The sequence below is a fragment of the Micromys minutus genome, assembly GCF_963924665.1.
Source record: "Micromys minutus genome assembly, chromosome: 3".
NCBI classification, from domain to species: domain Eukaryota; kingdom Metazoa; phylum Chordata; class Mammalia; order Rodentia; family Muridae; genus Micromys; species Micromys minutus.
Genome location: NC_137972.1, coordinates 80,533,368 through 80,549,285, shown reverse-complemented (window position 1 = coordinate 80,549,285; position 15,918 = coordinate 80,533,368). Strand labels below are relative to the sequence as shown.

General features: G+C 45.8%; 1 protein-coding gene across 2 annotated transcripts in view; it reads right to left on the bottom strand.

The window, feature by feature from the left end:
* Positions 1–14,714, bottom strand: part of WDR93 (WD repeat domain 93) — a gene marked incomplete at its 5' end in the record, with an annotated part of 37,222 nt that extends 22,508 nt beyond the window's left edge. For both annotated transcript variants that reach the window (XM_080914505.1, XM_080914506.1), the window contains 6 exons: positions 1,326–1,364; positions 4,571–4,686; positions 7,519–7,597; positions 11,931–11,995; positions 13,679–13,871; positions 14,415–14,714. In XM_080914505.1, the coding sequence (XP_080770631.1) occupies positions 1,326–1,364; positions 4,571–4,686; positions 7,519–7,597; positions 11,931–11,995; positions 13,679–13,871; positions 14,415–14,714 (792 nt within the window). The remainder of the gene's footprint in view (positions 1–1,325; positions 1,365–4,570; positions 4,687–7,518; positions 7,598–11,930; positions 11,996–13,678; positions 13,872–14,414) is intronic.
* Positions 14,715–15,918: the final 1,204 nt, after the last annotated feature.

The following is a 15,918-nucleotide window of genomic DNA, read 5'->3' as shown; positions in this document are numbered from 1 at the left end:
CATGTCAGCTCTGCACCTGTACCCATGACCCTAAGAGTCTCTCCCTTTTATTAGATTAATTTTTGAAATTGTGTTGGGGCAAATGGGAGGTATGCACATACGTGTAGGTATCTGGAGAGTTCAAGAGACCGTCAAATTCCCTGGAGCTGTGGTTACAGGCAGTTGTGAATCTCCTGATGCTCGTGCTGAGAACCAAACTCAGGCTCAGGCCCTTTGTAGGAGGAGCAAATGTTCTTAATCACTGGGCCATCTCTCCAGCCCCTCTCCTTTTTTTTTTTTTTTTTTTTTTGGACAGGGTCTTGGTGTATATATCCCTGGCTGTCCTGGAACTATGTAGACCAGAACTTGCAGAAATCCTCCTGCCTCTGCTTCTTGAATGTTGGGATTAAGGTTGTTGGTCATCATGCCTGGCATCTTGTCATTGTTTTGACTTCCCAGGCCTGAACACTTCTATCTGGAGGAGACTCCCCCATTACTTAAGTCTTGAAAAATGTTTCTTCTTAACACAGAGTTTTACGTTGCTCAGGCTGGCCTCATACTTGATCTTCCTGGGACCTCCCAAGTGCTCTGTAAGCATATGCCCATGGCTCCTCTGGTAAACTTTAGACAGGGCGTGCCTCAGGTCCCCGGGACAGGAAGTCCGGAAAAGCATTCTGAGATGAAAATGAACTGCACAGTTCACTGTCTTGGTGGACTGCATTGCTAGAGTGGGCAGGGGCAAATCCGGGTTTCACGGGGTCCTCTTTAGGGAAAATCAGGGCATGGCAGTGAGTGTCCGAATCCTAGCACTGGACAAGCTGTGGAAGACTACTAGTTTGGCTACATGGACACCCTACCTCAAAAAACAGATACCCATAAAGTTACCAACACAAAACACCATGGTTGTTCTAACACCACTCAACATGAGGAAAATTACATCACAGGAAAATGAGAGTCTCAAGGGATGGTGACTAAACAATACTGTTTTTTGTACACTTTACAAAAATAAAACATGAGGTAACTACATCACTAGGGCCCCTGCCACGGCCTTGTGGGGGGGTTGTAAGTGATGCAGCTGGAATTTAAGCTCCCTGTCTTGAGATTAACCTCCCAATTAGAGGCTCTCCAATGGCTGTAAGATGCAAGATTAAGACACGAAGAAGCTGATAATGTGAATGTGGGGGTAGGTGTAGGGTGGGGGGAGGGGTGGAGTGGGGGGCGGGGGCAGGGTGGGAAGCAGGGCATTTTTACCAGGTACCTGATAGCTAATATACTTATCACTTACAAACATGAACCTTTCAAATGTAACTCAAGTCTCTCTCTGGGACTGTCTTTAAGTTTCTTACCGTTTCTATGCTTTCTGTAACAGTAGAGTCAGGAGTGTTCTGAGGAGAGGAAAGAATAGGAAAATGAATTAACAGTAGGTTTGAGATGTGTTCCTGACTCCCTGCTATCTTCAGAGATATTCTTTCTCCCCCTGACCCATTTCCTCGTTTAAGAACTGACTTCATGTAGTACACATGGAGGACCAACATCTGGACAACTCTTTAGCCTGCAGGGTTTCAAGACATGGTACCCATTCTTCAGGACCTTAAACTAGCTGGAGAAAGATGAGGCATTTAATTATTGTGTAGAATGAATGGATCAGTTAGGGACCATATGAAAGTCAACACTGAAGAAAGCAGAAATGAGTAGTTCTTTTCTTTTTATTATATGTTCCTTTTAATATATTAAAATTTAATATTTAAATAATTTAATAATTTACTTTTATTTGTGAGAGGGAGCTTGGTGTGCACCATGGTTTTGCTTGCTAAAATTGAGGGCAACTTGCGGGAGCCAGTTCTCTCCTGTCATGTGGGTCTCAGTGGCCAAACTTGGGTTGTCCTTAGCAGCATGTGCCTTTACCCACTGAACAATCTCCAGGGCCTTCCTTTCCCTTTTGAAATTATCACATATGTATGGAGCGATAGAGTGATGTCATTATACAACAAGATGGATCGAGCCTATCATTGGATGAGAAGGAAGGGTAGGGGGGCCTAGGATTGGATGAGAAGGAATGGGGGGTCTAGGAAGAAGAGAGGAGGAGAAACAGGGAGAGAGTCAAGACAGAGACGGTGGAGGAGGAGGATGGTTCAGATCAAGGTGAACTAAATTGATTTTATCTTCTCTAGGAGGGTGGTTTATATCTTTATTAATTGGCAGTGCATTTATTGTTTGGATGTATTGTGAATTGAGAATTTAACATATAAATCTAATTGTTAAGTTATTGATTGTTAGTCATGATTTTCCCAGACTGTGGAGGACAGTGTCTGAAAGCAGTGGCTGAGAGGTAGCTGGAGTGTGTGGATCAGGATCTGTTGCCTGCAGAGCGAGAACTCTTGGGGCCCATGGAAGATGTGTGTGCCAGGCATGGTAACTACCTGCCTGGGGGAACCTCGTGGAGAGGGTGGCTAAAAGAAAAACAGTCAGGAGAGGGCGCTTTTTGGACCTCATGGGTCTGAGAGTACTTGGGGGCAGTGTGGAACTGCTAAGATAAAGACACCCTGCAGTGCCATGTGGCCCTGATGGTGCTGGCACTAGCTCGGGATAAAAGGTTACCACATTTTTATTTATCGAATCATGGAACACCACGTGATGTGCCTGCACATAGATACACTGTGTTGTGGTGGTTTGGTTTGTTTATTTATTTACTTTTGGACAGGGTTTCTCTATCCTGGCTGTCCTGGAACTCACTATGTAGACCAGGCTGGCACTGAACTCACAGAGATCCACCTGCCTCTGCCTCCTAAGTGCTGGAATTAAAGGTATAAGACACTATGCCTGACAGCCTGTGTTTATTCCTAAAGTGAGTATTTCTGAGTTGAAAAACATAGTGATGATGCTAACAATGTACATTTAAGTGACTCTAAATATAGCTTATACTAAAGATCTACCGCTGTTAATGCTGGTCGATCCTCAGTGTACGAACAACAAGTGAACCATTGGGTGGTAGTGGCGGATGGCTTTAACCCCAGCACTTGGGAGGCAGAGGCAGACAGATCTCTGAGTCTGAGGCCAGAGTGGTCTAGAGAGCAAGTTCTAGGCAAATCAGGGCTACACAGAAAAATACTATCTCAAAACCATCCATCCATCAATCAATCAATCAATGACACATCCTCCCAGTACTCAAGAAAGAAGGGCTTGGAGGGCTTCAAATTCAAGTTGGTAGGTCATGTTACACAATTCTGCCCCAAAATAAAAAACAGCACATGTACACACACACACACACACACACTGAAAGAATACTTCCAACCTAATGTATTTTTCTTCCTACTTCAATTATAAACTAACCAGTCTTTCAAAAATATTGTTTGGGCACTGACTATGACATCATGGGACCAACAGATTAAATTTTAAAAAGTATAAGATTGTGACCTTAATTCAGAAATCTACCATCCAGTAAATAAAAAAGAGCATTCACACATATCAGGGTTAGAAAGGATGTGTGATTGGCAAATTCCATCAGTGTATAAGAGGAGGTTGGGCACTCTGAAGTCACCTTTTGAGTAGATCCTATGGGGCTCAGCAGTGAGGAGCATCTCAGCCTTTGTCCCCCATATCAACAAGACCATGGATTTTTTTTAGGCGCGGGGGGGGGCGGGGGGGATCAGACCTGATATACTTGTCTGTGTGTGTGCTAGCTCAGGCTAGATTAGTGTGTGTGCTAGCTCAGGCTGGGCTAGTGGGTGTGCTAGCTCAGGCTGGGCTAGTGTGTGTGCTAGCTCAGGCTGGGCTAGTGGGTGTGCTAGCTCAGGCTGGGCTAGTGTGTGTGCTAGCTCAGGCTGGGCTAGTGTGTGTGCTAGCTCAGGCTGGGCTAGTGTGTGTGCTAGCTCAGGCTAGATTAGTGTGTGCTGCCTAGCTCAGGCTAGGCTCGGGTTCCACCACTGAGTTACTTGCCTATTCCAGCACACTAAACACAGCATGTTTTGTTTTGTTTCGTTATTCTTGTTTTTATTTGGTTCCTTGGGACAAGGTTTCTCTGTGTGGCCCTGGCTGTCCTGCAGTTCACTCTGCATTCCAGACGTCACACTCACTGAGCTCTGCCTGCATCTGCCTCCTGAGTGTGTATCACCACCACCCAGCCTAACACATGGGGTGCTCAATTAATATTAGTTGAATTTTATAAAGAAAACTAATCATGCATATTTATATTATATTCTTAAGTAAAATAAGCTTTATTCTTTACTGAGAAATTAGATCTCAAGCCAACTGAAATAGTTAAGTTACTATCTACTAAGAAAAACAGATGCCACACTCCGGTGAAACTTTCAAGGATTGCTTCCAACCAGGAGTGGGGGAAGGTATCTGTGAGGCAGGACAGAAGACTCAGGGACAGAAGTCCAAGTCAAGAGAGACACTAAACCTATGCTATTCAAGACATCTCCACTTACTGACGCTTTATCTAAAGTAAATCCGTTTTGGAGGCTGTCCACTGTTCCTGTTGCTGCTTGTCAAACCTCCAGTGGCCTTGCTACTTCCACAGAGAATTCAGGCTAGATTTGGGCTAAGCGTAGAGAGAAAAATATTGATTAAAAAAAAAGATGTTTCCTACCAGTTGCAGCTGCTTGGGTTTTTTCTTTTGATTTAGAGCTGTTTGGGGGTGCTCCATTTCTTTTAGCCAAACCTCCTTGGGCAACTTATACACTTCCAGCCAGACATCCCCGGCCCCTGCATTGGGAAACCAAACAAACAAGTGTTAAGCAATGGAGTATTGTGGCAAGTTTCGGCTGGAGACCGTCCGTCTCCTCAGGAGTGCTGGCCTGGAGACGCAGACCCTCTGCAGTCAGTGCCTGTGGAAGGGGCTTGTGTAAACTGAAGCCATGACTGTTGTAAGCCCTCCCTGACCAAGCCATGTCTGGAGGGTCGAGTCCTCAAACCACTGCTATAAGTGCAGTCAGGGGCTCCTACAACACTGGCACAACTGCATTTTTAGCCAAACTGTCATCTTTGCCAAGTCCCATGTGTTCTATGTTGCAACTCGGCACTTCTACAGACATTCTGCCCTAGATTGACACTGCCACCCAGGGGAGGAAGCTGGCGCACGTAAGCACAGTGAGAGTCTTAGGGCAAAGGGAGAGCTGGAATAGGGACAGAACCCAAAGAACTCTTCTGACCAACATTCGGATGATGATCTATGGAAGGCTATGGAACTTTCTCTCATCACACACGAGGCTGAGCCCCTGTTCTGAGAAAGGCTGCTCCACCATGGAATGGGATCCTGCCTCAATGATCCATTAAACACACGATCATCTGGATACCTCAATTCCACACATCTTGTCCCACAGCCACAAGGGAGTAAATGCCATCATTTTAAGCTACCCACTTTGTGGTTCTTTGTTTAAAAAGCCCGAGAACATGAATACATGAGTGTTTTGCCTACATGTATGTTAGCACATTATTGTATGTGCTTGGTGCCTGCAGGGGCCAGATGACAGTTAGATCCCTTGGAACTAGAGTTACATATGGTTGTTAGCTGCCATATTGATGCTGGGAATCACAACTGGATCCTCTGGAAGAGTAACCAGTGCTTTTAACTGCTGAGCCATCTCTCCAGCCCCTAACATGTCCTTTGATACAAAAGGCACTATAAAACCTCTATCTTCTACAAACATTTAGCATTTGGGGGTCCTTTGGGGGAAGAAGTATAGATCCAGGCTTGTATAATATAATTATGTGTTTAAATGTATAAACGCTGAAAATCAAACTACCAAACATTTGAATCAAGTATGCTCTGTTGACAAAGGTGTGGGTGCAGCTGGCCAGATGCAGAAACACGTGATAAAACTGGCACATAAAACTCTCAGGACTAAGATACCTGTATCTTCTCAAAGTAGCTCCCCCAAAGCTAATAACTACAATAGTAGTTTTAACACATGTCTAAATAGTCTTTGATTCTCCTGCCTCTGGGACACACCTAAATTGCCTTCCCTGTTGTCTGGACTTAGTGACTTGTTCCTTACAGAGGATTAAAGGAAAAAACTAAGCTAAGCATGGTAATGTAGGCCTGGAGTAACAACTCATCTGGAGGCTGAGGCAGGAGAATTGCTTGAGTACAGGATTTTGGAGCCATCATGGAGGGACCTGTGATCTAAGCCAATACCAGCAAAAGTGAGTCAACCTGGGACCATCAGTTCTTGAGACAGTGCCTGGTCCTGTGCAAGCTTCCCATAAATCCTCAGCCTTGGGTGAGCCATGAGAGAAAAGGCAGACAAGCTGAAGTGAAGGGTGTTCCACAGCTATCTGGTTGGTTCCTGGGGGGAAAAGTCAAGGTAATGGAAACTAACAACCAAGAAATTGTCACAGGAGTACACTAGAGTGACATGTGACTCAGTGACACTGTACCCTTGCCTAAAGAGGAGGGAAAAAATAGCAAGAAAAGAAGTAATGGTGAAAGACCAGGATAAATCCTGACCCCCTAACAGGTAAAGACCCCTAGCAGATAGAGTAGAGCCAAAAGTGTAGGATAGCAGGTTCAATGACTGTTCCAGGAACTGGCTGACCATAAAGAATTTATGGCCTTAAGGTCAGGGTGACTCTGTATCAGAAACTGACTGACCATAAAAACATAAAAGTTAAATAACACATCATAAACAATCTTGAGAAACCAGATGTTCCCCTCGAGATTCTTCACTGGTAATTTTCACCTTATAGGCAATCTTGAGAAACCAGGTGTTTCCCTTACAATTCTTCACTGGTATTTTTGGTATTCTTCAATGCCGTACTCCCCCCCCCCAGGTTATGGTTTGTTTCCTTTAAAACCCCCATATCCCAGCCACTCGGGGTCAGACTCCTCTACTCCTGCGTAGGATATGAGTCTCAACCCCAGTGCACTGGTCAATTAAAAAAACCTCATGTAATTGCAGCAAGGACGGTCTCTTGTGAGTTCTTGGGGGGTCGTGTTATCCTGAGACTTGACTGAGGGTCTTCCCTCTGCGGGGGTCTTTCAATGGGAAATCCAGGCAGCGGGGGCAGTATTGCTATTCCTGGTTTTGTCTCCATATGCACACACACCTTCTGGTTAAATGTAGGTGATAGTGAAGAATCGGAGGAGCTCTGTGCGGGCATTGCCTCTCCTCGTTTTTCTTTTTTAAAGGATGTTACTTATTTTCTGCATACGGGTATTTGCCTCTATGCATGTCTGTGTACCAGCTGCATGTAGTGCCCAGGTGAGGTTGTTGGATCCCCTGGAACTACAGTGACAGACAGTTGTGAGCTGCTATGTGGGTACTGGGATCAAACCCCGGTCCTCTAGGAAGGGCAGTCAGTGCTCTTAACTCGTGAGGCATCTCTCCAGCCCTTGCTATTCTTTAAGTAGAAAGTTATTTCTTTTGTTTGTTTTTATTTCTGAGACAGGGTCTCAGGCTGGATCCTTCTGCCTGAGCCTCCCTGTGCTAGGATTGCTGGTGTGTACGTCTAAATCTAACGTTTTTCCATAGTCAAAGGTCTACACTGAAAGTCTGGAAGACACAAATCCGAATCCCTCCCATTGGGTGACCTTGCCTTGGAGGAGGAAAGCTGCATAGTCCCCACTCTGAGAGATTTCCGTCTTTACACAGGTGCTCTGCTTGCTGGTATCCTCCTGAAAAGAAGAGAGGCCAACAGAGTGAGTGCTGTCTGCTGAGGGAAGAGCAGGGCTCCTGTGGCTCACTCCAGGCCTGGGGCTCTTCCAGAAGCTGTGATGGCCTCACATCAGTTCCTATTTCCAGCTGTGCCCAGGAATTGGACAGGAGCTGGAGCTTGCTTTAGACTTAGTTCCTCAAAGGTCACGGGAAGAATCAGATCTGGTTTGCAAACCCTAAAGTCAATGCTGCACTAAATTACTCAGCAGAGTCAAGTAAGTTCTCACGACAGAGAAAACTGGTGCCGGTCTGGACTGTAGCAGAGGCTGAGACCCTGGAACAAAAGTGTTTCCAGTCAGGGCCAGCTGAGAAAGGCTGTGGGATGGGGAAGCTACACCTTGAAGGGGTTTGAGAACCACTAACAAAATGAGGTGGTAGACTAGTCATATTGGCGAGTCCCTAACTTGTTTAAAGAGCAGACAATTTTAAGTACAGATCTTAATATCTATCGACTTATTATAGAGATTTCAAACACACAAAGACACACGCATAGTGAGTCCCCGATGTGGGAGCACACCAACGTGCTCCACTGTGACGTCGAGACTCTCCACTCTAGAATCTTAATGCTGCTTGTGATGTCACAAAGCGCTGTGCTGTCATAATACTGCACTGTGCCACCACAATGCTGCACTGTGATAAGACACAGTGTCACAGACTGTTTCGCTGACATTACAGCACTGCACTGTCACATCATAATGCTTCACCGTATGACATCAATGCTCTACTATGCCATCACAATTTTGCATTTCAACATCATAATTTTCATTGTGCCATTATAGTGAAATATAATTTCCATTTTTGTCCCCACAATGATGTACTGTGGCAGCATAAATTCCAATGTGACAAATATAGTCTCAAAATGACATCACGATACTGCACAACTGTGCTGTCACAGTGTTGCACTGGACAATTTGCAGCTGTGCCATCAAATGCTTCTTTACGCTATCACGATGCAGCACTGTGACGTCACTGTCACTGCGCTGTGGGATCGTAACAATGCATTCTGACGTCGCTATGCTGCACTGAAACAGAACTGCATGTGAGTCTATAATCCTCTGCTGTGCCACCGATGCCGAACAGTCCCAGCCCAGCCCCTTTGTGACCACAAGCTCCCTGTGTCATCACGCTGTTGCATTGCGGCATCCCAACTTTAGTCGTATTTATTACCTTTCAAACACAGTATGTTGCTAATGTTTAGTTAAGCCCAAATTATTAATTCCTAACCAGCAGCTAATAATAACTAGTCTACCTTTCCGTTTCCTCAATTTCCTAGAGGATATTAATGTCTATCACAATTGGTTCAGATTACAATCAAAACAAAGTCCATCAGACAAGGTGGCACACACCTTCAATCCCGGAACTTTGAAGGCAGAGGCAGGTGGATCTCTACATGTTCAAGGCTAACCTGATTTACATAGTGAGTTTGAAGGCAGGCAAGGCAGCAAAGAGAGACCCTTGTGTTAGTTAGGGTTTCACTGCTGTGAAGAGACACCATGACCAAGGCAACTCTTACAAAGGACAATATTTAGTTGGGGCTGGCTTATAGTTTCAGAGGTTCAGTCCATTATCATCATGGCAGGAAGCATGGCAGCATCCAGGCAGACATGATGTTGAAGGAGCCAGGAGTTTTATGTCTTGATCCACATGCAGCAGAAGGAAACTGTGTGTAGAGTGAACATAGGAGACCTCAAAACTTAACCCCACAGTGACACACTTCCTACAAAAGGCCACACCTACTCCAATAAAGCCACACCTCCTAAGTGTGCCACTATGGGCCAAGCATTCACACATGAGTCAGTGAGAGCCATATACATTCAAACCACCATGATATATTTTTTTAAAATATGTATTTATTATTTTATTTATATGAGTACACTATAGCTGCCTTCAGAAGAGGACATCAGATCTCATTACAGATGGTTGTGAGCCACCATGTGGTGGCTGGGAATCGAACTCAGGACCTCTGGAAGAGCAATCAGTGCTCTTAACCTCTGAGCCATCCCTCCAGCCCCCCATGATATATCTTAAAAATAAAAAACAAACAAACAAAAGTGCCAAGTCTAAGGGTCTGGAAAGATGGCTTAGTTGGCAAAGTGCTTGCCGTGCAAGCCTGAGGGCCTGGGTTTGGATCCTTAGCATTCATGTAAAAAGTTGGACAAATCATCAGAGCATAAATTTAATGATGGTGGTGGTGGTAGTGGAGGTGATGCTGGTGATGGAGGTGGTGGAGGTGGTGGAGGTGGTGATGGTGGAGGTGGAGGAGGTGGTGGAGATGGTGGAGGTGGTGAAGGTGAAGATGGAGATGGTGGAGGTGGTGGGGGTGGTGGTGGAGGTGGAGGTGGAGGTGGTGGTGGAGGTGGTGGTGGTGGAGGTGGTGGTGGTGGTGGAGGTGGTGGTGGTGGTGGAGGTGGTGGTGGTGGTGGAAGTGGTGGTGGTGGAGGTGGAGGTGGTGGTGGAAGTGGTGGTGGTGGTGGTGGAGGTGGTGGTGGAGGTGGTGGTGGTGGAAGTGGTGGTGGTGGAGGTGGAGGTGGTGGTGGAGGTGGTGGAGGTGGAGGTGGTGGTGGTGGAAGTGGTGGTGGTGGAGGTGGAGGTGGTGGTGGAGGTGGTGGAGGTGGTGGTGGAGGTGGAGGTGATGGTGGAGGTGGTGGTGGTGGTGGAGGTGGAGGTGGTGGTGGTGGAGGTGGTGGTGGAGGTGGTGGTGGTGGAGGTGGTGGTGGTGGTGGTGGAAGTGGTGGTGGTGGAGGTGGTGGTGGAGGTGGAGGTGGTGGAGGTGGTGGTGGAGGTGGAGGTGGTGGTAGTGATAAACTGAGTGTAGCAGCATGTGCCTATAATCCTAGTGCTGGGAGGTGGAGAAAGGAAGACCCTGAGCTTGCTTTCCCAGCTAGTCTAGTCAAATCAGTGAGCTAAGTACAGAGTGATCCTGTGCCAAAGCATTTACGGTGATTGAGGAAGACACCAAAAGTCATCCTCTGGCCTCCACATATATGCACATATATGTACACGCGCACACATACACACATATTCAACATCCATTTATTTCTTAAATATTAAGTTAATTAACTAGTTCAGACAGGGTGTGTCTTCGTAGTCTGGATGTTGGAACTCACTATGGAAACCATTCTGGCCCCAAACTCACAGAGACCCCCTTTCTCTCCTCCTGAGTCCTAGAATTAAAGGGGAACAACACTATTCCTGGCCAAGTCTCTTAGTTTAGACTAGCTCCTCGCTTGTTTCCCTGCCTGGCATTTATCTGGGAAATTTTGTTATCACATCTGGCTTGTACTAATGGAGCTCCTCCTGCCTCAGCTTCTGAAGTGCTGGGTTACAGTGTAGACCATGATGTCCCGCTCCACTGTGCAACTGAAAACCTGTAATTATTATAGTTTTGGAAACCCATCAATTCAAAAAACACTTAGATGTATAGTTATTTCTGAACCCTACGGTGGGTACCAATTCCTGAAGTTATCCTTTGAGTGTCACATGAGACAGTGATGCCCCCGCCCTACACTAAATAATCAATTCCTGTTATTTTACAGTCCATAAATAATGTGTGTATCTTTAAGAGTATATGCTGTGTGGTGTGATTGCCCAGGGAGGCCAAAAGAAGGTATCAGATACCTGGAGCTGGAGTCACAGACAGCTATGAGCTGCTGATATGGGTACTGGAAAGAGTTGCGGGCACAATTACTGGCTAAGCCATCTCTCCAGTCCTGCATTTACATTCAACTGCTGTGCCTTGGGCATTTTTATGGCCCGGTTCTAAGGTTCTCTGGAAACCGCTGACAATCCATCAACCCTTAGTGAGAGATGGTTACATGCCTTATCATACATGTCTCCAGACAAAACTTTCATTTAGTTTCATTGACTGTTGTGGATCTTCAAGAGTGTCACAGGGTCTTGCAAGCACTGACAGCTCAGTTACCATAGCAGCTGCCATTTTCCAGGCACGAATCTATGGTGTTGTAGAATGGTTTCACTGGAGTAATTTTAAAAGTGTGTGTGCACATGTGTGTGTGTGTTCATGAGTGTGTGTGTGAGGAAGGGGGATCACAGGACAATTTGGGGGATTCTGTTCTGTCTTTCCACTATTTAGGTCCTAGGCAATGAACTCTGGTCATTGGGCTTTGCAGCAAAGCACCTTTACCCACCGAACCATCCCAGCCCTGTTTGTTCTTAGTAAAGTTTTGATTTTCTGAAGCTTCATACATCCTGGATATGAGTCTTTTATCAGGAGTGTGTTCTACGCTACCTTATTGATGTTCTCCAGCTAATGGGGAAAGGACGGGAACTCACCACTTCATTGATGGCTTTGATGAGATATAGACTGTCTTTACACAAGTAAAACAATCTAACAATACCTGGAACAGAAAAAGAAGAGACTGTGAGACTAGAGAGCCAGGAAGGGCTGGGCACAGCATCTGCCTCTAAACTTCCAGCTCCGCCCACACTTCACTGCCATATTCAGTCTGTTCGTCTTCGCAGGCCCCGCCTACTCAGCTAGTGTTGCTTTTCTGGAAGTCTTCTATAAGCACGGCAGCCACAGGGGTCCATCCTGCACTCTCAGCCCCCACTCTGCCCCTCGTCCCACACCTCTTCACACCCACACAACTGTCTGCTGTGGGTGTGTTGGGACCACAAGCTCCTTTGAGAAAAAGACTCCTCCCTTACCTCTCTGTGTGCCTTAACCCAGTAGGCTCCTCATGTAGTTAATTCTGTAGAATTCAGGGTGTGATTGCCACCTGCTGTGACTTCTTACTTTTCCTTAGGAGCCTCCCAGTTACTCATAGCCTGCCTTTGTACCCATGATATACACAGATCACATAAAGACTTTTGGCTTACTGTGGGTAAAATTCTAATCCATCTTAATAAAGATTCATGGGATAGTGATATCGTCCAGGTACCTAGATGGTGGGCGCTCACATGAACTTCAGCTCACGTGCCCTGAGCCCCCTTTTCCCTCACTGTTGTCTGGCCCAGCTGTGCAGGTTCCCACTGCAGAAAGCGATCACACTGCCTACGCTGTCCAGCATGCCTTCCTCACCACACGTTTTATCCTTCAGTCTTTTTGGTAGAAGAGGTAACAGAGACAGGCTCTCACATAATTCAGGATGGCCTCCAAATCCCTATGTACATGAAGATGACCTTGAACTTCTGGCCCTCTTGCTTTTGCCTTATAAGTACTGGTCACATATGTGAGCTGCTACTCGATATATCTATTGTATTCCCCTTTACATCAGAAGAAATTAAAATTTTTATCGAAACTTGTTTACTTTTAGAGGGGCAGTCATGCCACACATATGTGAGTCAGAAGACAGTCGCTTCCCTTCCTTCAAGTGGATCCTGGGGATGGAACTAAAGCATGGTAGCAAGCCACTCTGCCCACTAGGATATCCTGCCAGCTCTCTTAAAAGCTTTTTGCTTTGAACACTTAGAGGAAAAGTGCAAAAACAGGACAGAGCATTCCTTTGTATCTTCTGCCTCACTTCAGCTAAATTCATAACTTGTATCACTGCAGTACAAGTTTCATTTTACTTTACCCAGTCCCGGCTCAGACCTTTACATTTTCTCTCTTAAATGAGAAAAGCAGTGCTCCTCCTCCTTCTCTCCCTCTTACCTTCCCTTGGCTCTGACTTTCCCAACTTGTGTGCAGGTACTTCCATGCACTCAGGCAGGAGAAGGTGACGTCAGCTGGGTAGCAGGGCTCCAGGGATGGAAAGGTATATGAGCTATCCTGCCTGGTTTAAAATGACCGTGTGCCACTGACTGCTATTTACCTCAAGGAAATCGTTTGCCCTCTATGCCTCTTTCAAACAGGACAGTAATCAGCTGTGCTTCCCTTGGGCAGGTGAAGGATGGGTTAGCATATGCAAAATGTTAGAGGAGGCTTGGCACACCCTGCTTGCGTGTAGAGCATATTTATGACTTCATGAACAGAGAAAACCCGACATGCCTGACTTCACTTATACTTGCAAAAGAGACTAAACCGAATACCAGCCTATAGGTTCCTATAAATTAATCTAAAAACAAAGAAGAACAAATACCCATTTCATCCACAGGAACAATGAGTACGTCATTCCCCAAGTCTGTGGCCCAGATGGAAATAACATCAACCTTAAACTTCTCCAAAACATACACTTTTTTGCAATTGTGCAGATTATAGATTGAGAATCCTTTGAGTCCTCCAATAAACAGGTAGTCTTGTGAAACGGCCATACCACCAGGCAATTTGTCAAGCTGCGAAGACATGCACATAAAAAGACAGGAACGATTTTCCTCTGTTAATGGCATCAAGCAATCTGAGCTGGATTTTCAGAGAGGAGTAGGGATCCTCCTAGACATATCATTGCCAGACATGTACCTGTTGAAAATGTTAGCCCTGAGCACTTCACCTGGGAGAAAGTAGTCAGGGAAACAGAAGTAAGACTAGGTATATATTCTGAACATGAGCAAAACCCCACATCCTGTGATCTGTCTGACCTAGTGTCCTTTGGGGAGAACAACAGCTGAACCCTGACAGTTCTCATTGTTCTGAAGGGAGGGGGCCTAATAATGAAGCTTTTCACTGTCAATAACACAACATAAAGGGCCTTTATGTCATCTTCAACTAGCCATAACACTCTATTTGTGGGAAACAGAGGCAACTGCAGCATGCCAACTGTCAATCAAAAATGCACCTATAGTTCTGATGGAGAGAAATTTCTTCCTTCCCTGAATCGGGCATTTTCATTAACATGTAAGTGAAACAAAACAAACACACATAGGTACTATTGTTCATACTTGGATTTCTGCAGCTGGAGGGTACATGGTGGGCACGGTCCAGGGCTTCTCAGTTTCCCTGAAAGATTCTCTCTCCTCAATAATTTCCCATGACCGGTCAAACAGATGGTTCACCAGCTTGTTGATCATGCGGTAAGGCTGAGGAAGGGAATCCAGCTCTTGATCCGTGTCCTTGAAGACAAAATCCTTTTCATCGTCTTTAGGCCAGTCTGCCTCAGTGGGAGATGGAATTTCCAGTGGACCCTTGGCAAACACAGACAACCTTGGCTTCTGAGCCTGATTTCCTTTAGAAGATGGCATCTCTGCAGGTGGCACCAAGGCCTTCTGGGAACTCAAAGCTGAGAAGCAAAGTAAGCAAAGAGACTTTGAGGAAAAAATGAACAGGAAGCTAGCCTTCTCTAGCACAGTGTCCTAGGGGGACCTTCCGCATCAGCCTGGACGGACTTCCTTACATTTCATGATTGCTACCCCAGTCCTGGAATATAGTCTTCATATTCCTAAGAAGATCAGAAGGGCAGGTATCTCCCAGGCTAACTCGAGAAGATGGGATTGGTGATGGAGAATTTTTGCTATCTTTCTTCACCTTCTGATAGGACAAGTAGCTGTCCTCTGTTCTAAATGGAATCCACCTACAGCTGGCATCTTTCCCTGGCTGTCTGCCTTTGCAAGTGGCTCTGTTTGAGCACTGAATCGCCAGGTTCCTCTTCTCTCAGACCCAATCAAATGCAGCTCAGCATGTCCAATTTGTGTGGGACAACCTGTTCTTTCACCAGCCTCATTGGTGTGAGAGGCCCTGTGCCCTGATCGTATACAAGAGTCTACAGAAATGTCTGGGACATGGAAAGAATATTGACCGTAAGGCCCGCAAAATCACAACAATTAAATATTCCCAGTGTTTATCACTTAGCAGCTCCCTCTACCTGTCTTTACAAAGCACAAGCCTATGGGAAGGGAACGAATAACCTGTACTTCAAAGGCTCCAAAGTTGTGTACAATTCTGTGTAAAAGGCATGCTGTGGATTGACTCTCTGAAGCTTCCATACTACCCCTTCACCATGCTGCTGCTTGGTGACCTCCACTGTAAAAAGCATGGCTTTCTCGTCTCTGTTTCGTCTCTCTATCCCTGGAAGCTGCTGAGATTTACACTTTGTCTGCCCTGTTGTTTTTCTTCCAAACACTTAGTAAAATCGCTCTCTAGCTTCAGTCTGAGCCTGTTTCTAAATTCTTTTACTAACCCACAATAGGGAGTCTTGATCTACCCCAGTAACAAGTCAGAGCATTAGGAAAGAATGCCAGACAAGGGAGGACCACATACTGTGTATTATTGTACAGCTGATGTGGCCAGGTCCCTACAGGGATCAGTGAGTGTAGCTCAGCTGGCTAGAGGTGTCACTGAGGGGTCCTGGCCAACAGGCTTTCAGAGAAGACAAGGAACTCACATGTTACCCCATTCTTAGAAAAGCACCTCTGGGGGATCCCCTAAGAAGATAGGATGACGCGACTG